Source organism: Pipistrellus kuhlii, unplaced genomic scaffold (assembly GCF_014108245.1).
Source record: "Pipistrellus kuhlii isolate mPipKuh1 unplaced genomic scaffold, mPipKuh1.p scaffold_m20_p_12, whole genome shotgun sequence".
In the NCBI taxonomy this organism is placed as follows: domain Eukaryota; kingdom Metazoa; phylum Chordata; class Mammalia; order Chiroptera; family Vespertilionidae; genus Pipistrellus; species Pipistrellus kuhlii.
In genome coordinates, this window is record NW_023425427.1 from 27,053,110 (window position 1) to 27,079,280 (window position 26,171).

Here is a 26,171-nt window from a genome sequence, read left to right on the forward strand (position 1 = left end):
CAACATCAAAGTTAAGATCCCAGGCCACCAACCAAAAGCTAATTTTACCTTTCATATGACCAATGGTAAGTTAAATTTTATTGAGTCTTAGTAAGCCCCAGAGAGAATGCAAAGCCTTTAATTTATGTATGCTTTCAAAAGCCCTATTATAATTGGAAAGGGGACCTGGCCCTGAATGGGCTGCCTAGGCCCAGCCACTAGTGTGTGGATTCTTGACTTCATGCGGGAAAAATTTCTTAGTATGAGTCCAGATGTGTATCTGGCCTTTATGCAAACCTACGGACCTGTAAAGAACTTGTGTAAGAGCTTATGTGAGCCCAAAGTGATGACAATTGCCAGGAAGCAAGATCTCATAATCTTGTTAACTCTCATGTAATCCAATACTGCCTTGCTTTCTTCCCCCTCAAGTAAAGTTCTTTAATTTCCTTTATGAATTTCAAATGCACAAAGGAAATGGCAAAACTGTCATTCTTGGGATTACAGGATAGTTAACTGCAAAAGCAAGGTTACGTGCTCTTTTGAGGGTGGTTGCTTCTTTCTGGAGGGTTTGTAAAGAGTGGATTACTCTGGCATTTCAAAGATGTGTTACCTAGATGCACAAGAACAATGGACTGGGCTGGCTTGAAGCAAAAGACAAACCTTGTACTAAAAAAGTTATATGTCTGGGGAGTGATTACCCACCATGATCAGATCAGATCACCTGGAAGGTTATTTTCCTTAGAATCCTTTTTTGTCTACAGCCTGTACTGCCCTCCCCTGACAATGGGGTCACCCCCAAATGCCCTCCCCTGCATATTCCCTCTTTATTAGATAGGTTTTTTTGTTTTTTGTTTTTTTTCTTGAACATATTAGATAGCCCTAACTGGTTTGGCTCAGTGGATGGAGCGTAGGCCTGTGGACTAAAGGGTCCCAGGTTCAATTCCTGTCAAGGGCATGTACCTTGGTTGGGGGCGCATACCCAGTGGGGAATGCGCAGGAGGCAGCTGATTGATCTTTCTCTCTCATAGATGTTTTTAGCTCTCTATCCTTTTCCCTTCCTCTCTGTAAAAAATCAATAAAAATATATTTTTAAACAGAAATATTTAAGATTCCTCCTTATCTACCTGGCTGGTGTGACTCAGTGGTTGAGACCCTAGGTTGCCGCTGCTGGGAGGAGGATTGCACCATGGGGGTGCGCGCCCCTCCCGGGCTGAGACCCCCTCCCTTCCTTAATTCCCAATGCATAAAGGCAACTACACAACTCTCACTTTGGGGAGCATTTGAGATCTTGCTTCCTGCCAATTTTGTTAGTTTTGGCTCAAATGCATTCTTATACATTTTTTTTCTACTTTGTTATTTTTCACTGACTGGATAAAGTTATATCCACACCCGTTTTTATGCCATATAGAGCTAAAATATCTTCATATTAGAAGACCAAGCTCATCAGTTGGTTGGATTCCACTTGAATTAGGGACAGCTATAGGCTGTGCAATCTGAAGTAACACAGCCAATGTTAAGCCATGCTTACAGACCATGTAATGAATTACCAACCTTAATAAAGCAGTACACTGAGGCAAGCTCACACAAGCAGAAAGTGAGTTTACTGGAGAATAGCGGAGTGATTGTGATTTCTGGAACACATGCTATAGCAAACTACAGGCAAGTTCACTGAGGGTTTGGGACAGCCTGTATTTGTGGGTAGGGTGTGCCTTGAGGGGGAAGTCCACCCAGAGTCCAAGCAGTAAGTTCATTGGCTTTGTTACAGAGAACCAGAATAAACCAAGCAATGCTCGGAGAGTTGGAGTCACACTTTATTCACCTAGGTGGGCTCAGAGAAAATGAATTCAAACTCTAAGCAAAGCTACAAGCAGAACTTCCTTTTTTATTAAAGAGCCAGTCCTATTGTGCTTAGTGGTTATTTCATTGCTGGCCTTGAAAACACCCCAGTTTTTTCCAATTAAAAAATGCACCTGGCATGGCATTGAGAGTATGGGCGTATCTAGTCTTTGGCCAACAAGGTCAGACAGCTAAGTTTATCTTCCTTATTATTACTCAAGCAGGCTAAAGCATTCTGGAAAGCAAAGGTATTATTATTATTATTATTATTATTATTGTTATTATTTTAAGAATAAGAGGCCATCTAAAAAATAGAGAATTCCAAACAGTAGTTTTACAAAATAGGGGTTAGCCTTTTCAGCTTGAGGATGGGAAAAAATTCTTTTTTTAAAAAAAAAATATATTTTATTGATATTTTACAGAGAGGAGGAAGGGAGAGAGATAGAGAACTAGAAACGTCGATGAGAGAGAAACATCGACCAGCTGCCTCCTGCACACCCCCAACTGGGGATGTGCCCGCAACCAATGTACATGCCCCTGACCGGAATCGAACCCGGGACCCCTCAGTCCACAGACCGAAGCTCTTCCATTGAGCCAAACCGGTTTCGGTGGGAAATAATTCTTGGCAGATGTTCACTGGTCAGGAGATAAGTCTCAGTCTTCCGTAAATCAGGCATTTACAGGAAATCTCAGTTAAGTTCTATTCTCCATTTAATATCTTCTGGTCCCATGTTATATTGGAATTTTTTTTTTGAATTTATTTTTTGACAGAAGCTTGTTGAGGTTGCATGTCCCCTCTGAAACTCTTGCCAGCTCCCTATGAAATCTAGCCATTGTGGGACTTGATGACTGAGAATTTTGAAGTTTGAGAGCTTGATATTCCCTCTGTAGGATTATGCTGTCAGATTTAAAAATGATTTATAGCAGAATTAAAGGAACACATCAGTTATATCTTTACTTCCTTGCTAGAGTTTTTGCATTTAGGGATCTTTCGCTAAGATGAGATTATGAACCAGTAAACTTTGTGAATATTTTTGTGTTCACATTTGCCTTATTGGCGTCTATGTTGTCTGTAATAGAAGCCAGTAAACGCTTGGCCTGTTTGGGGCTGGTCTTGCCATTAGTAATCACACTACCTAAATATATCTTGCCTACCTGAACTGCTGTGGTTACACTGATTTCTCACTTAACTGAAATGTAAAAATAACGACACTCTCTGTTCAGTCCCAGAAATCCTGGATCGAAGGTGTGTTCGACAAGAGAGAATGTAACAAAATCATACCCAGTTCCAAAGACCCTCACAGGTACAATTTTTAATTCCATTTTTTTTTTTTAAGTAACTCTACTTGGAGGACTATTTGTGAAAACTTAAGAGATATGACTTGTTTAAAGGGTTTGAGATCTATAAAGTTAGTCCTAATTCTTAGGTGATGTTTGTTTGTCTTTATAAAAATAGTACGTGATTATTAGAGAAACCTGCTAAGAACAGGAATTGCCAATTTTGTACCTCTTGCCAATCCCAGGGCTTATTGACAGTGCTTGCTAGATAATAGGCTTCTGAAAACATCTGTTTAATGACTGAATTAAATATAGAGAAACACATTCATCCTAATGACATCACCCTGAAAGAGCCACTGTTAATATTGTGGTAGATTTTCATGTTTTGTTTTTTATGCTCCTGTTCCTCTTAGGCGGGGGGGGGGGGGGGGGGGGGGGGGGATAGAGTTTAGGAAATACCTTGTGTTTACATCTATTCCATTGGGTTTGGCTAAAAATTTACAACTTCTGAATATTGAATATTCAAATTTTTGTGCATGTCCTTTACCCACCACTAAAGTGTCTGTGGGAACAGTAACTGGGATATTTCAGGACACTGTTCTCAGCTTACAGTATACAAATAGTTAATTGCAGCTCCATTTTTCTCCCATAGGCTTTTTGCTTGAGCAGATAATGGGCAGCAGAATAAAATGACTAGAGTTTGAAATGACTGAATTAAATATAGAGAAACCGAGTTCTTGATAACCCTTTGGAAGATACATTGCTAGGACAAAATTCAAAACAGTAGCTAGTGAAACATAGGGGCAGGATGGGTTACAAAACATCTCCTAGTGTGGTTAGGTCCTTGAAATAAGATAGCATGTTATTGTCCTTGGAAAAATAAATTACTAAACAAAAAAGAAGAGCAGTCTGGTTGACCTTTGAACAATGTGGGGGTTATTTGCACTGATCACCTGTGCTGTCTAAATGTCTAACTTTTTTAAGATATATTTTTTATTGATCTTTAGAGATGAGAGAGAGAGAGAGAGAGAAAGAGAAACGAGCCCAAAACCCAGCCCACAAACATTGATTTCCTGTTCAATGCATGTTCAAGGCATGCATTGATCAGGAAATCAAACTGGCAACCTTTTGGTACATACAATGATGTCAAACTAAATGAGCCACACTGGCCAGGGCAAAATGTATAACTTTTGACTCTCTTAAATCTTAACTTCTCTCACCATCTGAGGGAGATTGATTCCAGGATCCCTTTGGCTATCAAAATCTGTGGATGCTCTAGTCCCTTATATAGAACTAGTAGCCCTGCATACGAATCTCTGCACCAGTAGCTCGCTGCCACCCTCTAGTAACTCTCCACCCACTGCCCCGCCCCCATAGCTTGCTGCCCTATCCTCCTGCTGATCTGTGATCCCATCATTAAGTTTCACAGTGTAACAACCATTTGCATATTATATCTTTATTATGTAGAATGGCATAGAACAGTGAATGTAATTGGCCTTCCTCATTTACGGGTTCCCAGCCTTGTATCAAAAATACTGTTGAGCCTGGCTGGTAGAGCTCAGAGGTTGAGCATCATGAACCAAGAAATTGCTAGTTTGATTATCATTCAGGGCACATGCCCAGGTTTCAGACTTGATCCCCAGTCATGCAGGAAGCAGCTGATGGGTGATGTTCCATGGAAGATAACAGATATTTACTGTTTAAGCATTAAATATGTCCTCAAATACATCCATAAACTATAACAGATATTATTTCTTTAATATAGATGTACTGCAGGATGCCAGGTCTGCCAGAATTTAATCAGGTAAGACAGATAAATAAGATTTCTTTTAATTTTTAGGCACTGTGTTTCAAATTCATTGGAATAGTTTTCACACATCTTGAATGGACTCAATGAAAGGCTTAACTGGTGCATTTTATTTCCTTTCCAAGGAAAAATTTAAAAATGAAATATGAGATATTTTTGAAGGAGTGTGAATGATTATTTGAATGTAATAGGTTACTTGAATTACCCAGAAATGTAAAATGGCTAAAGGCCCTTGATAAGAGCTTCTACCAATTGAAGTACTTATAAAGCATTACGTTTTCATTTTATTACCTTGCTTTTTATTTGGATAATGAAGGTGCTTTGTGCACATACAACACTGTCTTTAATTTATGACTCGAAAGTGATGTATGTGTCTACCAGGCTCCAAGTCTGACACTAATTCTGATGTCTGTTTTTTCCAACACCAAGTGTCAGATCCCACAGGTTAAGAGCTCAAGACTACTCCCTGCCTCCTACTCGCCACTTCAAATGCCAATTGAAAGTCTAAATTGTCAGTGCTTTGATGGCTGGGCTATAGATCGGAAGTTCCCAGGACCCCCTCCACAATTCAGTTAATTTACTAGAGTAGTGTACATGACTCAGAAACATTTACTTAAGTTTACCAGTTTATGATAAAGGATATTATAAAGAATACAGATGAACAACCAGATGGAAGATATGCATATGGCAAGTTATATGGGAAGGAGCACAGAGCTTCTATGTGCTCTCCAAGTGTGCCACTTTCTCAGCACCTGCACATATCCACCAACCCAAAGCTCTCTGACCCCATCCTTTTGTTTTGTTATGGATGCTTCATTACCTGGGCATGATTGATCAAATCAGTGGCCACTGGCGATTGAGTCATCTTGCAGAATCTTTATCACTCCTTCCATGTAGGTTGCAGAAGCTCTGTGCCCATATATATTGGAGATTTTTAGTTTTTAGTTTTAATTATTTTATTATTATTATTATTTAAAAAAATATATATTTTATTGATTTTTTACAGAGAGGAAGAGAGAGGGATAGAGAGTTAGAAACATTGATGAGAGAGAATCTTCGATCAGCTGCCTCTTGCACACCCCCTACTGGGAATGTGCCCGCAACCAAGGTACATGCCCTTAACTGGAATCGAACCTGGGACCTTTCAGTCTGCAGGCCGACGCTCTATCCACTGAGCCAAACCGGTTTCAGCTGTTTTATTATTATTTTAAATATATATATACTTATTGATTTCAGAGAGGAAGGGAGAGGGAAAGAGATAGAAACATTAATGGTGAGAGAGAATCATTGATTGGCTGCAACCTAGGCATGTGCCCTTGACCAGAATTGAACCTGGGACCCTTCAGTCCGTAGGCTGACACTTTATCCACTGAGCCAGCTTAGGGCTTTAATTATTTTATTAATTTTTAATCCTCACATGGTGGGGTGGGGGGGGAGGGTAGAAGGGGAAAGAGAGTGAGAGAAGGAGGGAAGGAAAGAGAAACATCAATGTGAGAGAGATGGATGGATTGGTTTCTTCCTGTCTGAGCCTGAAACTGAGGTCCACCGTGGCCTTGATCGGGAATTAAACCCACAATCCTTTAGTCCATAGGCCAATGCTCCATTCACTGAGCCAAACTGGCTTGGGCTCAGTATTCTTTTAAAACATTCTATGAACCATTGTAATGTGCAGCTAAGGAAGTGAACCATTGAGGGTGTTCTAAACTTAGAAGATTATCCAGTGTGAAAAGATCCAATATATATCTTAATGGAACATTTAAAAATTATTAATGTCTGTCGCCTATACATTGCATTAGAGAAATGTGGAAACATTACATCTATTTTCTATTCTGATATTGTGTTCTATTTTGAAATGTGTTTTGTTTTTGTTTTTCCCCCCCAAATTTAAGGTGTTACTGTGGGCGATTGATTGGAGATCATCTTGGAATAGATTATAGCGGGACCATGTCAGCTGCCAGTGGTGGTGACAAAGAACAATGGTCTGTTGAAAAGCACACAACAAAAAGCCCTACAGATACCTATGGTACTATTAACTTCCAAGATGGCGAGCACATCCACCATGCCAAGGTTGGTTCATAACCCACATCATATTATTAGTTTCTCACAGAGGATATAACCTCCACATTTTATCTCCTAATTATATCACCAAGTGTAGAGGATCAGATGACCAGGTTTTATTGCAAAGTAGATCCATGTTATTAGCCGCTTGACTTGACCCTTCTTTTTCCTTTATGTCTGAGAGGCATTCTTCCTTTCCCAAGTGTGGTATGGCCAGCTCTTTTTTGGATTGAGCTCTCTCAGCAAGCTTATGTCCTCTGTGGAAGATAGCTTATTGCTCTTGAGACGGTTGCCAAAAGGCTGCTCTTATGGAATGCAGAAAGTTACTACCAAACAGTAGGCATTAGCTGAAGCATGGTCTTAGCAATTATTACTAACACTAGAGGCCTGGTGCACAAAATTCATGCACGGGGTGTGTGGGGGTGTCCCTCAGCCCAGCTTGCACCCTCTCCAATCTGGCATATCCCTCTCACAATTCAGGACTGCTGGCTTCCACTGCTCACCTGCCTGCTGCCTTCCTGATTGCCCCTAACCGCCTCTGCCTGCCAGCCTGATCACCCCCTAACCACTCTCATGCCAGCCTGATTAATGTCTAACTGCTCCCTGCCAGCCTGTTTGCCTCCAACTTCCCTCCTCTGCTGGCCTGGTCACCCCTAACTGCCCTACCCTGCAGGGTTGATTACCTCCAACTGCCCTCCCTTATAGGCCTGGTCCCTCCCAACTGCTCTCCCCTGCTGGCCATCTTGTGATGGCCATCTTGTGTCCACATGGGGGCAGCCATATTGTGTATTAGAGTGATGGTCAATCTGCATATTACTCTTTTATTAGATAGGATGTGGTTAATCATGCCTGCTATGTCTTTGTGAGAGCCTTTTCTCAAGAAGAAAATGGGGGAATTTCTTTCTGCCCTGAATTCTAGTACTGGGCTCTTCAGGCCAATTTTTCTTGTGTTCCTAATATGGTAAATTTACCTGTGATTTGATAGTATTGACAGGTTAGCTATCTCCCAGATGTTTTCTCTTGAGCTTGTTAGCCACATGCTGGTTTATTAGAGGCAGTTTTCCCAGGAGGAAAGCTGGGTGGAGAGCCCACATCAGGAAAGCTCAGAATCAGCTGTATTCTGGAGTGTGACCATCAGTTTGGTGGGTTTGAAACAACAGTTCTTCACAGTGCAATCATAATATAGTTTCACCATAGAGTTCTATAGTTACCTGCATTTCCAGTTATGAACACTTTTGCATTTAACTTTGTGCATTTTCTTTAGCTGGCAGGAAAACTGCCTTAGTTCTCCTCTCCAATCCTTTTTGGAAGCTGATGCTTAATATGTATGTAATTACACTGTATATGATTTTTTAAATCCATTTGACAAATATTTACTGGGTGCCCATATTTTACTATGTCCCAGACAGCATGTGTTCCATGGACTAACATTGGTTTTGTTGGGGAGGAACAGCTTTCCCTCTACCTTCAAGGTTTTCTGGCGGGTCTAATAGTCAGATAAACATGAGACAAATCAGTAAGGGAAAATAATCAAATTTAATACATACTTATGTATGGGAATCCTGAATACACAACAGAGTCAGAGCCCCATAAGCAGGAGAGGCTAGAAAGGGTGATCTTGGTGTATAAGGACATCCTGAGCTAGGGATGAGGTAATGCATCCCCGGACTTCAACAGATCATGGCAGGGTGATAAGAAGAACAGACATTTAGTAATTAGAAGTTTGTCCTGCCCTATAGACAGCAGTTAAACGGAGGGGCTGAAGTTTTTCCTTGAGCCTGAAGCTAAAAGTTGCCTTTAGCTGAAAGTAATCTGCATACCACGGAGCCACATCTTGGGGTGGCCATTCTGAACCCCAGTCTAGTGAAGGAAACAGGAAATAAGTATACAATTACCACAGAGGGTGGGGATGCTTTGCAAAGGGAACACAGGTTATTTGAGGGAATAAGAAGGTTAACTCCTGCTTTTCTGAGGCTGTGGCCAGGAAGTCATCTGAAAGTAGGGACAGCTACACTGACACCAGAAAGATGAGTAGATAGATGTGGGGTGTGTGGTGAGGCTCCTGGGTAAGACCACTCCAGGCAGAAGCAATACCTTGTGCAAAGGCCAAAGTACATTTGGGAGAACTGAAACTATGATTAGACCCCCTGACCACGAATACATTTCACACTTAGCATTTGGCTCCTGTCCCATCCCATGGCAGCTGAGTGGGTGTTATTTGATCTCCAGAAGAGAAGTGTCTATTCTTTATATTTAAGCCCAGAATTGCCCTTGTTTACCGTGAGCAGCAGAGAAGTTTGGAGAGCTGGATTTTCATCTCCCTCCACTGCATTGGCCGTACCAGGTGTTTCTCCCTACCACCACATTCCACCAAGGCCGGGAGGTGAATCTTGGCCAGGCTGAGTCTACCTAACCTGGGAAAGGAGTTAGTTATCTAGGAGGAGGAGGGGAAAGAGTCATTAACCTTTAGCACAGTCTTTGGTTGGCCTTGGTGAGAAAGACTCTGGTGGCTGATAATTTAGTTAATCCAGGTTGTTTATCCTGAAATCTCAAGGAGAAATAGCTTCTAGGACTTATAGTGGAAAGGGAGGGACACCTGGGAGAACGTTGGGGTAGAAAAAAGGTGAACTAAACCAGATCTTCCCCCTCTGCCCTTATTCATTATTTGGAGAAACAAATCATTTCACGAAGGCCAACTTGTGGTGTCTTTTTCCTATTACTTTAATATGTAAGAAAGCCATGGCAATTCAGTCTTCTCACTTGTAAATTGAATCCTAGCTGTCCTTAGATTCTTTCTATGACCCTCATTCTGTGGAGGCTGCACCATCCTGATGTTCAGAAATTATAATATTTTAATTAAAACATAATAGGATTATGTTTTATGAATTTAAAAGATAAATGGAAAATTGTTTTAAATTGCTATCACATTCTGGAGGATAATGTGATAATTCTGATTTGTATATCCATCTGTGGTTATTTTTTATATAATTTTATTTAAAAAATATATTTTTATTAATTTCAGAGGGGAAGAGAGAGAGAGAGCAAGACACACACACACACACACACACACACACACACACACATTAAGTGATGAGAGAACTATTAATCAGCTGCCTCCTGCATGCTCCCTACTAGGTATCGAACCCACAACCTGGGCATGCACCCTGACAGGGAGTGGAACTGTGAGCTCCTGGCTCATAGGTTGATGTTCAAACACTGAGCCACACTAGCTGGGCTAATTTATGTTTCTTTATTGCCCTGCTTTCTTCCTGTAAATCTGACTTATTCTTGCTGTTGGTTAGATCTTTCTCATCTTTTCTTTCAGTTACATTGGCTAATCAAAAATATGACACTTTTGTAAAAAGTATTTATTTTGGGATAATTATATATAAAGGAAATGGTTAGAATGTATAATTTATAAGAAGTTAAATGTGGCCCCAGCTGGTTTGGCTCAGTGGATAGAGCTGTGGCCTGTCAACTGAAAGGTGCCAGGTTTGATTTGGGTCAAAGACACATGCCCAGGTTTCGGGTTCAATCCCCAGTAAGGGGCGTGCAGGAGGCAACAGATAAATTATTCTCTCATCATTGATGTTTCTATCTCTCTCTCTCCCTCTCCATGTCTCTCTGAAATAAATAAATAAAATGTTAATAAACAACTTAAAAAAAATTAAATGTGCATGCTCATGGATCTTAATTTAAATTATGCAAATATATGAGTCAAGTAAATTACAAGCAATAGCATTTATGAAAAATCCTATTTCACTTATTTCTTAAAACTATCATTTTGTTTTGTTTTTGTTAATCCTCACTGGAGGATATTTTTTCCCTTGATTTTTAGAGAGAGTGGAAGGGAAGAGTGAAGGGGGTAGGGAGAAGAGGGAGAGAGAAACATCAATGTGAGAGAGATACATTGATTGGATGCCTTCCGCACACGCCCTGATCAGGGCTGGGGATTGAACCCATGACCCTTGGGTGTGCAGGCTGATGCTCTAACCATTTAGCAACACCAACCATGACTAAAAACTTTTTTTAAGCACGTTTGCTGGGGTAGTGATTTTTGCCACTTTGAAGTATTTCTGCCTCACCTGAGACCTTCTGAGAACATTGGTGGGCCAACCTTGAAAAACCAAAGGAAGCCTTCCCACTGTGACTTGTAATTCCCAGAAGGAACTGAAAGGGTGTGTGGGCTCTGTGCAGAGTAAATATTTCCAATATGTGAAGATGAACTTTTGAAGAGATCTCAGACCCTGCCTTTCATGTTCTGGTTATTTTAATTGCCTTTCTATGTGTTTATTATTACCTGGCATGTGTTTCTCACTATTTTATACACATGTGCTTATCTTCCAGTATATTAGAACTTCTTTTGATACAAAGTTGGATCACCTGTTACATTTGATGTTGGAAGAGTGGAAGATGGAATTGCCAAAGCTGGTGATCTCTGTCCACGGGGGCATCCAGAACTTCAAGATGCCCTCCAAACTCAAAGAGATCTTCAGCCAGGGTCTGGTCAAGGCTGCGGAGACAACAGGAGCGTGGATAATAACTGAAGGCATTAATTCCGGTGAAGTACACTCCCTTGTTACACATCTTTTTTTCAACTCCCTCTTTCTAACTGTGAATCAAGCAGTATGACAGCTCATGTCCACTCTGCAGTGCTCCCAGGATGTGGTGGCATGATGGAGAAAGATGAAAAGCATAGTGACTGGCAAAGTAACCCAGAAGAATCCTAGACCTTTCTTGGAATGTGTTTTTACTATTGTTAAAACACGCTATTTTTATATAACGTTGGGTAAGAGTTTCTGGTAAAAAGAAAATGGGTTTCCAGACTATGGAGAGGTTAAAAAGAATATGGAATCAACACAAGTAGGTAGTGTGTGGGCATGGACATGAGATAAACTCACCATGGTCAAGTTCTAAGGCAATGGAAATCAGTGAGGTGTGCAGCAATTGCATTGAGTGTATTGGTCACACATGGAGATAATGAACTCCACAATTGTCCTTTCACTCACTGTCTCCATCACTGACTCTTTCATATTCCTTGAACTCTGATATTCAAGAACTTTTTATAGTAGTCTCTGAACCTCTAACCCTACTCCTTTGCATCATAATTGTGAACTTCCTTCACATTGGAGACTCACTTGGAGGCTTTAAAAAATACAGATGCACAAACTTGACCCCAGATTAGAGTTTTTCAGGGTGGAGCTTCCTAAATGTGTCTAATGTGCAGCCAGGGCTGAGAACTTGCAACTTTACTAACCTTCTCTGTCAACAATCATTTGTTATGATTCTGGCATGGGTTCTGAGATCTGGGTTCTTTCTCAACACATTCTTTGACACCAGCTGGGTGTCCCATAATTCAACTCAATTCTGACACTATCTGGAAACAGCACTAGATTCCACAGGCTAAAGGCTCAGGCCCGCAAGACTGTCCCCGTTTCAGATCCCAATCATAAGTCCAGGTTGTTACCTGTAGCTCTGACCAACTTGCTGTAAATCAGAGGTTCCCAAGGCACACTTCTTTGGTTCACTTAATTTGCTAGAGTGGATCACAGAATTTAGGAAACCAGTTTACTCACTAGATGATTACCAGTTTATTATTAAAAAAATATAATGAAGAATCCCTTTCAGTCTCTACCCCCTCCAAAGTTAACCATTATGTTGACTTCTAACACCATGATTAGTTTAGCTTGGTTTTATATAAATGGAATTATAGGATGTGTACTAATATATCTGTATATATGACCTAGGACTAGCCAGGTGGGAGAGATGCATAGGGCATGGTATGTGGGGGGAGGGGCAAAGAGCTTCCATACCCTCCCCTCTTCTCCACATGTTTTCCCACTGGAAGCTCTTTAAACCCTGGCCATTTGGTTTTTATGGAGGCTTCATCACATTGGCATGACTGATCAAATCATTGGCCATTGATGACTGAATTAATCTCAGCACTCTACCATCCCTGGAGGTCAGGGGGTGGAACTGAGAGTTCCAGCCCTCTAAACGCTTGGTTGGTTCCCCTGGCAAACAGCCCCACCCTTTGGTGCAGTCCAAAAGTCACCTCATTAACATACCTTGGTTGCTCTCATCACTTAAGAATTTCCAAGTGTTTAAGGAGCTCTGTGTCAGGACTGTATTTCTTATTATGAATCACAGTATCACAGCATGGTTTTTCATTTTTCTTTTACTTCTTTCTCTTCTGATTTTGAGACTATAAGATTGGGAAGACTAATGAAATAATTTGTATGAACAAGGAAATGAGAAATGCGACATACTTGGAGCTTCCTTAAACAATAACTAGGTTCCCCCTGGCTTGATAGTCAGTTGGCTAGTCATCCTGATGTGCCAAGGTTTTAGGTTCACTCCCTGGTCAGGACACATGTAAGAATCAACCAATGAATACATAAATACCATGTTTCCCCAAAAATAAGACATCCTCTGAAAATAAGACCTACTTACAGCTTTCCTTCTGAGTAAAATATAAGGCATCCTCTGAAAATAAGGCCCCCCCAGGCTAAATATGAGAGATTTGGTCCACTGATTCTGAAAGAAATGGAGTCACAAGAAATTCACCAGGAAATTCAGGAATTGGATTGTTATAATGATGTTCCAGAAGATGATGACATGATTGTCATTGAATAAATGAGTAAATTCTTGATACTGTAGGATTCTCAGTTTGTCTGCTTTGTGTTGACAACTACCATACTACCATACTGTATACAGGTAATAAATTTCCTTTATTTTCATTTAACAATAAATGTGTACTATATTCTTCTTCATGAGAAAAAAAAACAAAAAAACAAAACCCTGAAAATAAGACCTACTGCATCTTTGGGAGCAAAAATTAATATAAGACACTGCCTTATTTTCGGGGAAACAGGGTAAGTGGTTGTAATAAGTAGTTCTCTCTCTTAAGAAAAATCAGGTTTTCTGGTTTGGATTCCAAGCTCTACAATTGCAAGCTTTATAACTTTGAGCTAATTACTTAACTTTTTTGTGCCTTAATTTTTATCTATAAAATTGACTAAAGTACAAAGAAAGTTTCTATTTAAAGTGTAAATACATGTAAAACACTTAAAAAGAAAATCTGGTACATAGTAAGAGTTGGCTGTTATGATTATTGCTACTAGTAATCCCAGAAGGGCAAACATTAATGTACTAGAGGCCCAATGCACATAATTCGTGCAAGTGTAGGCCTTCCTTTCCCCAGCTGCCAGCACTGGCTTCCCTCTGGCACCTGGGACCCGGATTCCCTCACAGCCCTGGCTTTGTCTGGAAGGTCATCCCATCCGGAAAAACATCAGTCTAATTAGCATATTATGCTTTTATTATTATAGATTAGCTCTGGAATCTTTGTGTATATAAAACTATTAAAAATTTGGCTCAATGAAGCACAGGACAAATCTGAAGAATGTTTTACTGGGACATTGCAGAAGGTTAGAGAAGAAAAAATCCTTAGAGCATTTATGATTTCAGGGCTGGGCTTTGCAGGACATTCTGGTCAGACACGTGTGGGGGCATAACATAACCGAGGTGGTAAGCAGAAACTGCTCATAGGGAGAGGAGAATTGTTCAGGTAAAGAGGTCAGTGAGAGGAATAAGAGGTGTCAAGAGGGAGCAGAGGAAGTCAAGGTACAGAACCTAATTCCACTGTGTCAACAACTTTTCCTAAAATGGCCTTTCGTACAATTTGTCTTTTTCTGGGACTCATGGTGTTTTGTTCATGATTTGTGAGTTAAAGCTTAACTTCTAAACTGGTTGTTCATAGGAGTGTCCAAACATGTTGGGGATGCCTTGAAAGCACACTTCTCTCAGTGCTTGAGAAAAATCTGGACGGTTGGAATCCCTCCGTGGGGTGTCCTTGAGAACCAGAGAGATCTTATTGGAAAAGATGTAAGTAGACAATCCTTTCACTACAAAAGGAAATGGACATGTGTCCAGTTGCCAACCTAGCTCTATACCTGTATATCTAATGGACATCTAGAATGTAATATGTTCAAAACCAACTCCTGGCCTCCTCCTGCCTCCCTTACCCTACCTTCGAAAATGACAAGCCCATCCCTGCAGTTGTTTAAGGAAAAAACCTTGGGCTCATCCTGGAATGATCTCTGTTTCATGCCTCAAACTGGATCGATCAGTAAATTATCTCAGCTTTAAGTTAAAAATATATCCAGAATCTGACCTCTTCTGTTACTGAGCAGGTCCAAGCTACCATTTTCTGTCACCTGGATGAATATTAAAGCTTTCTCTACTTCCCTTCTTATCTCTTATCACAGTCTATTCTAAACACAGTAGTCAGGATGATTCTTCTAAAATATAAACTAGATCATGCTGCTCTGTGAAAAATCCTTCAGTGGATTTAGTCTCATGCAAAGTTAATAGCCAGGCTTCCTGCTGTGATGTGCATGTAGTGAAATAAGGGACATCAAGATTTGGCCCTTCTCTTCTCTCATCCCATACTATTCTCTGCGACATTCATTCCTGTGTATTGATTCTCTGGTTCCATTAGTTTGTTTTTCTAAAGAGAATAGACTTATCTAATTAGGTTTATGACTAATGGATATTTTGGGTAAGAATCTCAGATATTACAGAAGGTCTGAAGAAGAAAGATAACTCCTGTTAATGCCTTGGTGTGTATTATTCCATATGTATATATGTGCATATGTATAGTAAAAAAAGTTTGTATGTAAAATAAGTAATAATAGAAACCCACTACTATGAATCTGTTTTTTAGCTTAACTGTTTAGCATAGTTATTTTTCTATGTCAATTAATATAGACATACTTATGGTTTATTTTAATTTCCGTTTTGGAAAATTTAAACATATTGAAGAGTAGATAGATTAGAATAATGAACCCATATATTCCCATCTCCTGGCTTCAACTTATGAACTTATAGTCAATTATATTTCATCTATTTCCTTATCTTCTCCACACCTCCTTTCTCTGTTATTTTAAAGCAAATTCCTGATATTAAATAATTTCATTGGTAAATATTTTAATGGGTATTTCTAAAATATGTGGACAACTTGAAATATAGTAATCATATTACCATGATCAAACTAAAAATTAACAATAATTCCTGAATATCATAAAATATCCAGTCTGTGTTCAAGTTTCTGATTGTTTCATAATTTTTTAGTTATTTGATTTCATTATCCAAAAAAGTTCTCTGCACTGTGATGGGTTGATAAGTCTTTGAGTCACTTATTTGTTTAATTGAGTCACTTTAAATCACCTTTAATCTATAAATTTTCCCCTCCATCTCCTTTTTATTTTACTTTTTTTGGTAAATTTATTTGTTGAAGACACTGGGTCATCTGTCCTGAAGTTTCCCATAATTTGGACTTTGCAGATTTAACATCTTATAGAAGGGTTTAGTCTGTTTCTCTGTTTCTTATAAATTGGTAGTTTGATCCAAAGATATGATCAGATTCAGGTTCTATTTGTGCAAGTTTACACAAGAGGAGATGTGTCCTTCCCTGGTAGCATATGATATCTTGTTTTATGATGTCATTGCCTACATTCATTATTTCAATAGGGTTGCAAAATGCTTATATATATATTATATTGTTCTTTCTTCATTTATTAGATTGAACACTCCATAGAGAAGAACATTTTATTATTAGTCATAGTTTACCTTGTGGTACACTTGTATAGAAGGGGGTAGAATAAATGCTTGACTCTTTCTCTTTATTTAACAGTTTATAAAACAATAAGTTTGTTATCTACCATCCTCCAAGGTGAGCCATATATAGATATAGATACATATTTTTTTAATTCATGAATTTAAACATCTTTAATATATTTCAATCCATTATAGTTATTATTCTTAGTCATGCTCAAATTGTCTCCTTTTGCCCAGTGGATCCTTTTTGAGTTGTCTCTGCAGTTCTTTTAACAAAAATAATTCTAGTCATTTTTCACAGGATTTTTAAAAAATATGTCAACATATTATTCTTTTTGTTTGTTTTTTAGATTTTTTTTTATTGTTTGAAGCATTACAAATAGTAGTACATATGTCTCCCCCCCCCCCCCCCCTTTATTCTGGTATAGATCATGTTTTCTGGACAATGATATAATCTGTGTAAAGATGCAGATTCTTGAACTGTTTTTTCAATCTTCTGAAGCAAGGTAAGTACTAAATTGAAAAGAAATACTCAGAGCCATTTTTAGCAATGTGGCAGTCCTGTGACATCCAAGCACATGGTCAATGGGCTTATCTTGCTGAGCAAGGGGTGTGCTCATGCTATTGAATTTGCATCATTGAGTCTCATGAGCAGAACTGCATACTAGTCACACATAGTAGGACATATCAGTCAATAAAAAAAATGGGAACATTTATTTATTTATTTATTTATTTATTTTATTGATTTTTTACAGAGAGGAAGGGAGAGAGACAGAGAGCTAGAAACGTCGATGAGAGACACCGACCAGCTGCCTCTTGCACACCCCCTACTGGGATGTGCCCGCAACCAACGTATAATACATGCCCCTGACTGGAATCGAACCTGGGACCCTTCAGTCCGTAGACCGACGCTCTACCACTGAGCCAAACCGGTTTCGGCAAAAAAATGGGAACTTGTAAAAACACATAATTTGATCCTTCCCCACAGATAGCTTGAAAAGCACTGTTCTTGGTAGCAAATTGTGCTTTTTAACCTCAACAAGAACTAACCTCTGCAGTGCAATGAGACAGGCCTTTGGAGCAGCTGAACTGAGGGAAGGACCTTGACCTCTGACCCTCCCTTGTCCTTGCAGGTGGTGTGCCTGTACCAGACCCTGGGAAACCCCCTCAGCAAGCTCACTACCCTCAACAGCATGCATTCCTACTTCATCCTGTCCGATGACGGGACCGTGGGCAAGTATGGGAATGAGATGAAGCTCAGGAGGAACCTGGAAAAGTACCTCTCTCTGCAGAAAATACACAGCTGTGAGTACCACAGGGGTCCAGCCAACAGGTCCTGCTGTGGAGCTGGCTGCTCCATTGCCATCTGTACAGAGGGGAGAGGTCCAAGGCAGCCCCTGCCTTAATGTGTGTGAGCCACAACCAGGAGAAAACAGGATGTGTGGTGGTACAGAGCTGTGAGTGACAGTTGGGAGAAAGGAAAAATACAAAGTATTTTATGAGGGACAGTATAGACCCGGGGGGTTTTGTGGAAGACTGGGGACTTTAGCAAAGCATCCAGGAATCCTTAGGGTTGGATGCATGGAGGAAGAAAGGAGCGAATGGGATTAGCTGAAGAGCAGGAAGGAGACTGGCCTGAGAAGACCAGAGGTGTGAGCTTTTGATACTCAGGGGAGATGACATTTTATATGTGGATAGGGTTGCCCCAGACAGGAAAGAGGTTGAAATCAGACAGAGAGCTTAGAAATAGGAACCATAGAAGGTATCCATACTGTGTCCTGCTCACAGTGGTGCTTTGAGATGGCCATTTGGTAGTGTCAACAGGAGGGAGAGGTGAGCGAGGGCCACATTCGGCGAGCATCCTAGAGTGGAGAGGTGGGAGTCCTTGCAGGGAGGAGGAGGGCTGGGTGCTGCCTGCAGAAATGGAGACGTTTTGTTCAAGGCGGCAGAAGGTAGGATGCTGCCTCTTTGATGAGTTAAATCTTCCACAAAACACTCCACATTTTGGGGCAGAGGGCCAGGGAGCAGGAAGGCCTCAGTGGGCACAAATCATCTTCAGCCTTTGACTTTTGGCTGGGAAAGGCTGAAGTCTTTTTGAATTTGGGGTCTTGATCCCCTGAGGCAGCAGAATTTAGTGAGGTCAGACAGATCAAAGCTCTGTCATTTATTCCCTGTAACCTTGGACAATATTGTGTTCTTAACATAAAATGCAAGGAACTCTCCACTTCTGCCTTTTGTGGGGAATGTTAATGGAGATAAAATTGTGTTAGATGTACCTTTAATGGTGCTGGATACATAGTATGTCCTCAATAAATGTCTGTTCCTCTCTCTCTCTCTCTCTCTCTCTCTCTCTCTCTCTCTCTCTCTCTCTCTCTCTCCTCCCCCCCTTTCTTTCCTTTCTCTCCTTTCTTTTTCTTTTTTAGTCTCTAAACCAAGAGCACAGGAATTTTTACTTGCAACTACACACCCAAGGCCAGTGTCTGTTTCTTTCTTTGCTTTTATCTTTCTTTCGTAGAGGGATAATCTCCTAGTTGGAGTGGGAGTCATGCAAGGGACTGTGGAAATTGTGCCCACTTAGAGCTTAGTGTGAATGAAGGCTGGAGGCTCCTTTACCATTAGGTCAGGAAAGGGGAGAGAGGATCAGGAGTGTGGCCCTCTGTGGGGTGGGGGTGGATAGGGGAAGGGAGAGCCACAGAGACAAGGACAGGTCAGGGATTGCCCTGAAAAGATCTGAAATATCAGTTAGCTGGAATGTCCTGTTGTCCCTATTGACCTGTGTTCACCACAGAAATTGTTCGGGGGTCTGTATAGCACTATAATGTATGCCCAGGAGAGCAAAGTCTTTGTCTTTCTTATTTCCTACTGATTTCCCATTTGAGGGCGAGTGAAAGCAACCACTTACAAATACTGGCAAGGAACATTCATGCTTTCAAAGACTTTGAAACTTCAGGTTTATTAGGAGTGTTTCAGTGTTTGTGCAGGAAGAATGTGGAGTCAATTTCAGTGGACTGTAACATTTATAAATTCTACGGAGAACCAATATTAAAACAGCAAAAATAGTAAGCCATCAACACACGCCACACACACACACACCAAACAAACACACACACACACACACACACACACACACACACACACACAGATGGGAGGAAGGAAGGAAGATAAAAGCCCTTAACAAATACCAAATTCCTACTTATCAAAGCTGATTTTTATACCTATCATTATCACTAAGAAGGCTTTCTATTATATTTGTCATTGATGTGATTAAAAAGGGATTTACTTGGATAGAATGAAAATACTTAAATATTTGGGTGATTTTTAAATCTTTTTTTTTTAAAGCTGGGCTTCTTGGCATCCATGCTAAATCATTGACATTGGCAGAAAGCACTTACCAAAAAACAACAACAACAACAACAACAACCCAACCACAAACAAATAAATAAGTAAATAAATAAAAAAGATTTACTGAAGTAAAAAGTTGCTATAGGAATCCCTGGGTTCAGCCATTTGAGATGTGGCTATCATCAGTTCCTGTTTTTTAAGCTTCTAGGACAGATCGGAGGCCTTGGCATCTCTTTACCATCCTTTCCTGGAATGGCTGTTCCAGGAGTTTTTAATTTGAGGCCAAATATTGTATTTGGATGTCCCCCCAAAATGTATACACTCTTTGAATAATTATAAAAGCAGTGTTTATTAAAGTACGTTTCATTTTCAAAATGTAAGAGTGTGTTACATTTTTGGGGATACCCCATATATACACTCATGTATATGGTTCTAGAAATATAAATTGGATCATACTATGCATTTTATTTCATAACTTTTGTTGACTTAATACTTGCAAAAAAGAATGACTCCAAAGTATTTCTTTTTTTTGTCTTCTTTACTTTAGTGAAGTAATATAGTCATGATAAGAAATTCAAATAGTGAAAAATGTAATAAATTGAAATGTAAAAGTCTTTACCCTTTCCATCTTGTTCACAGAAATAACCACCATTAAAAGTTGATTGAATTGGCAAAATGTTGATTATTTTTGAAGGTTAATGATGGGTATATTGGGATCCATTATATTATTTTGCTTTCTTTCAGATAGGTTTGAAATTTTCTACTATAAAAAGTTTTAAAATTTCTTGAAGACTACTTATTTTTAAAAAATTACTGAAAGCCTTTAGCTATTTTTTTAAGCCAGAGAAAGCTTGACGATACCATGTTTATTTAAAGTCCAAGCTTCTGCTTGTCTTGGACTTCGCAGGCCTGAGTCAGAAAGAGAGAGGGGGTAGAACAGGTAACACATGTATGTGGTGACATTTCCAGTTGTGTCCGGAAATATAATGGCTGGTCGGCCAGGATAGGTTGCTTTGTAACAGTTTTGTATTGTTTTTCATCTGAAATAGGCTCAAGACAAGGCGTGCCCCTGGTGGGGCTGGTGGTGGAAGGAGGTCCCAATGTCATCCTCTCGGTGTGGGAGACGGTGAGAGACAAGCACCCAGTGGTGGTGTGTGAAGGCACTGGCAGGGCGGCCGACCTCCTGGCCTTCACCCACAAGCACTTGGCAGATGAAGGGTAAGTGGTTGGCTCTCACTTCAGAAACTGCTGTGACTGTCCCTTCATTGTAGTTCTTTAAGCCCTGCTTTCACATGAGCCGGATATCCTTGGATGGCAGAGGCAGAGACTGGAATTCATTTTTCAGTGATTTTTGTATTTATTAACTAAAATGCACACCAGTGATACAAGTTGCTGTTTGCCTGAGCTTGAAGAATGGCCTGCCTCTAAGGTACGCTTGAGGCTTGTCTGAGCTCCTGGGAAAAGCATTTGCAGGAAGAGTTAGGGAAGAGATGCTTCTGCAAATGGTCGCTAAGGCTGAAAAATTCTTCAGTGAATGAGGAAACCATTATGACAAGATCACCTTCAAAGAAAATTGCAGGAATTGGAGAAATTAACACTCTGATGTTTATATAACATATTTTCTGTTTATTTGAGTTTTTATTTTTATTTATTTAAAAAATATTTTTATTGATTTCTTAGAGGAAGGGAAGAGGAGAGAGAGAAAAACATCAATGATGAGAGAGAATCATTGATCAGTTGCTTCCTGTATGCCCCACACTGGAGATTGAGCCATAACTCAAGCATGTGCCTCTGACTGGGAATTGAATTGTAATCTCCTGGTTTGTAGGTTGATACTCAACCACTGAGCCACATCAGCCTGGCTCTTTCCCCCCCTTTTAAATAAGAAGGTGATTTTTGTCTAGCCATCCCTATCTCCACTGTGGTTCTTCCCATTTCAAAAGCATTCCTGTTTTAAAGTGCTAATGAACTCAAATATTTATCTTCTAATTTTCTTAATAAACACTCATGCTTATGCTATAACTGCTTTCTGATGATTATTTCCTTACAGGTTATCTCCTTTTCAGTCCTGGGCTCTTTGCTTTCACCCTCTTCCTTATCCTTTCACACCATTCCCTTTCTTAAAGTCACCCTCTATTAGTGGTTTTTGAACTTTTGGGGGTTTCAGATCCTTTTGAGAATTCTATGTCCATAACTGCTGAAGATTGATAGCCTCCTGGAAATCTACCAACTTGAGAACCTTGCCGAAGTTTAGTCTTTCCAGAATCATGGCTGATCAGTCTATCCTCATTTTCAAATCCAGCTTTCTGGTGCCCCTGTCTCTCTTTGCTTCCTGCTTATTTACTTCCTGGGCAGAACTGTCCATAGAAACCTCTCAGTCAGGTTGGGCAGACGGTTGGTTTCCTTGTACTGATGTTGCTGACTGTTCCCTTCTCTGCATTGTGTCAAGTCCCAGCCATTTCTCTCTCTCCCCAGAACCCTCCGTCCTCAGGTGAAGGAGGAGATCGCCTCTATGATTCAGAACACTTTCAACTTCAGTCTTAAACAGACCAAGCACCTTTTTCAAATTCTAATGGAGTGCATGGTACACAGGGATTCTGTGAGTATGATGAAGTGATGACTCAATCGACTTAAAAATGCTAATTTCTAACAATTGTACTGTTTACTTTTATAATTTTTAAAAGTATGGAGTTTTTCACTTTTAACTTTGTAACTCTACAGAACTTGACCCTTAGTTGAGTAACCTGGCTTCTTAACCCCACACCCCCTTTTTCAAATTCCCAAGGAATTTAGGAAAAAGCACTTAGAATAGCAATAGTACGTACATAAAAGTGATTAATTTAGAGTAAATTATACATACATCTTTTTAGTAGTTAAAGGAACAGCTTCCTGTCTTAAGTGATCTCGTCTGCTGGGCCAGAGGACTTCATCAGGCATCCTGAGTAAATCCTGAGGGAAATTATAAGGACCCACTGGCAATGGGAAATGTGACCATATGCTTTGGGATAGAAACCGGAGTCTATATGCTATGAGCTGCAAACATAATATAGAGTCAGGAAAATACTTTAGTGTTTTAGGGTACTTAAATGAAAAATTTTCAGTGATTGAATAATATGAAGCTGACAATTACGGTAAATATGCAGATATGTTACGATTTACAGTGATTTTTTTTTTAGAATTTTAAGGCTTGGCCCAATGACACAAGATTTTGATCATCTTTAAGCCTACAGAAATTAAGTGATTTATCCCAAGTATGAAGTTATGAAGTAGTAAAGTTGAAACTTGAGCTCAGAGTTGAAATTTTATACACTTTTTAAGAAAAGGACATGCTAAAGAGATCACCCTTATATTTGCCTCTTCCTGTCATCAAGGAAAATTACAAATGAGCGGTGATGTAATACCAAGAGGGACCTAGAGAAGGTAACTCAGGGTTTGCACATTACAGGAACTAGATTATCAGCTCCTTTGTCATTGAAGTTGGACTTTACTCATGCACACAGAGGGGCTGTAAGGTGGAGGGGACCAGTGTCTGAATTGTAGAAGCATAGTTTTTCTGTCTTCATGAGACTTTGGAGGTTAGGATGCCTCTCATTATGTGGGTGAGGAACCTCAGATTCAGGGTCATAAGATGTTGACTCAAGTTTGACTAGTTAGTGGCATATGTAGGCCTAGAAATTGCCAATCTAGGCTCTTTTTTGTTGAACAGCCCTTTCTACTATATAAAACATATTTTTATTTGGAAAGACTGAGATAAATTCATTACCATCAGGAGACCTTTTATAGTAATAAATAATGTCCTTCTTTGTCTTAAAAACATTAGTCGCATGCTGGGATGCACAGGACACTTTGACACTGTGATGGCAGTCTGTGCTGTCCTCTGTACTTGCTCATTGGGTGCATTGTAATTGCTTCATTTTCTGACAAATCCTTTAGGATTCACTTGTCATTAAAAAGCAAAAGTCTTAGTTTCTAAGGCAAGGTGAACAGAAGAATCTCACTTGGTATTCTTTTAAAATGAGGAATGATTTTCTTTACACAAGGAACTGAACTGAATTTCTTTTCTTTATAGCATGTGTACAGTAAATTAATGTATCGATAGTAATGTTCTTTTATATTTTATATAAGTTTCCTCTAGGGTACATTGTTTTTTTTTAGTTGTCCCCCCCAATATGCCAACAATTCTCCATTATCCTACATAGAAATTTTCTCTTATATAAGTAAAAAAAAAATATATATATATATATATATATAGATATATATATAATTTTTTTTAATGTTTTAAAATTTTATATATATAAATTTTCTCTTAAGTAAATATATATATTTAAAAATATATATATTTTAAACTGAGATATTAATGAAAATTGTTTTCTTCAACTCATTAGCTCGAGCATGAGTTTTGTGGGTAATCTTGAAAGTATTTCTTTTCTAGTTTCCAAAATGTATGGCTTTCTGTTTTTCAACTGTTACAGATTATCATATTTGAGGCTGATTCTGAGGAGTTGCAAGACCTTGACCTAGCAATCCTAACAGCTCTGCTAAAAGGTGAGTGTCTGATAGGATTACACCTGTTTCTCACTTACTGTTTTCGTATTCAACGACACTTTGTGCTTCATATGTTGACATTTTGTATATAATATATGATTGTTCCTTTCTATTACTCTAGGCACAAATTTATCAGCTTCTGAACAATTAAATCTGGCAATGGCTTGGAATAGAATGGACATTGCCAAGAAACATATCCTTATACATGGACAACATTGGAAGGTATAACAAGAATAAAGTTATTTGGAGAAAATATTTTATGTTGTTTGTTAGGTAGGGGTGAAAGAGGAAATTGGAGGGGAGATTCATTGACTTCAGAGGGGTGTGGGGAGTAGCACCTCTGTAGTTAGGTGCCCAGGGATTACAAAAAACTTTTTTTTTTTTAAAAAATATATTTTTATTGATTTTCCACAGAGAGGAAGGGAGAGGGATAGAGAGCTAGAAACGTCGATGAGAGTGAAACATCGACCAGCTGCCTCTTGCACACCCCCCACTGGGTATGTGCCCCAACCAAGGTACATGCCCTTGACCGGAATCGAACCTGGGACCTTTCAGTCCACAGACTGACACTCTATCCACTGAGCCAAACCGGTTTTGGCTACAAAAACATTTCTTTCATCTACTTTGTCTTCCTGATAATATTGTCCTCCCTCCTTGGCTCCTACATCCTAATGGAAGCTGATAAAGTTTGGGGAAACACAGATTGGAAGGCTTTTTTTCTTTTTTGAATGGGCAGATTTTTATATTATTACTAAAGGCCCAGTGCATGAAATTCATGCACTGGTAGGGTCCCCAGCGGCTGCTGGCTGCCAGCCGGGTACTCCCTCCCTTCCCCTGGCCACCGCCAGTGCCAGGGGCTCCCTCCCTTCCCCAGATGGCCCACCCCCTGGTCGAACTCCTGAAGAACTCTGATCAAGGGGACAATTTGCATACTATGCTTTTACTATTTAGGATTTAAAGGTTTAAATTTATTTTATATATTTTTGCATTAAATTATAATAATTGCTCATAGTAGACATTAATGAAAACAGAGAATAGTAAATAGAAGAAAAATTACCTATTGTGGTAATCAAAATTACTATTAACATTTCATTTTTTAAAAAGTACAGTTGTTACCATATGACAGGCAGATTATTTTGGGGTCAAACTAATCATACATATTATTTAAAACATCAAATGGTACCAAAAGTCTGCTGAAAAACACACAGAAGTTCTTTCCCCTGCTAATCCCAAGAGCCAAGTACTTTTGACTTTTTTTTTTTTTTTTTTTTTTTTTTTTTTTTTTTTTTTTTTTACTGTTCTGATTCTTATAAACCTATATATCTATAATAATAAAAGGGTAGTATGCTAATTAGACCAGGCATTTTCCGAATGTCATTCCAGATGTCCTTTCCCATGAAGTCGGGGCCAGAGGGAAAGCAGCTGGGTCCTGGGTGCCTACAGCCCGGGGCAAGCCATCCCATGTCCCGGGTGCCTGCTGGTGGCCAGAGGAGGGAAGCCGGTGCCGGCATCCGGGGGAAGGAAGGCCTACTCTTGCATGAATTTCGTGCATTTCGTCTCTAGTTTCTAAATAATAATGTTGGTGAAATGGCACCAGGTGTTAGACTGGTTGGTTCAGCAACCTTGGTACTTGAGTTCTGTCTAAGAAAAAATTCAGTCAAGACTCAAACTTTAAGTTTAGAAGTCACAGAGGTAGGAGGGAGTT

General features: G+C 39.6%; 1 protein-coding gene across 15 annotated transcripts in view; it reads left to right on the forward strand.

The window, feature by feature from the left end:
- Positions 1–26,171, forward strand: part of TRPM6 (transient receptor potential cation channel subfamily M member 6) — a 125,210-nt gene that overhangs the window by 28,798 nt on the left and 70,241 nt on the right. For 14 of the 15 annotated variants that reach the window (XR_006741288.1, XM_036433782.2, XM_036433787.2 and 11 more), the window contains exons 2-11: positions 3,040–3,119; positions 4,859–4,897; positions 6,790–6,967; positions 11,306–11,519; positions 14,721–14,845; positions 17,713–17,884; positions 20,971–21,139; positions 22,397–22,520; positions 24,394–24,466; positions 24,588–24,688. Coding sequence is in view for 14 of the 15 variants with exons in the window: in XM_036433782.2 (XP_036289675.1) it covers positions 3,040–3,119; positions 4,859–4,897; positions 6,790–6,967; positions 11,306–11,519; positions 14,721–14,845; positions 17,713–17,884; positions 20,971–21,139; positions 22,397–22,520; positions 24,394–24,466; positions 24,588–24,688 (1,275 nt within the window). In the remaining variant the exon portion in view is untranslated. Of the gene's footprint in view, positions 1–3,039; positions 3,120–4,858; positions 4,898–6,789; positions 6,968–11,305; positions 11,520–14,720; positions 14,846–17,712; positions 17,885–20,970; positions 21,144–22,396; positions 22,521–24,393; positions 24,467–24,587; positions 24,689–26,171 lie in introns of those variants that run through there. The other variant, XM_045580114.1, reaches the window with a different exon arrangement.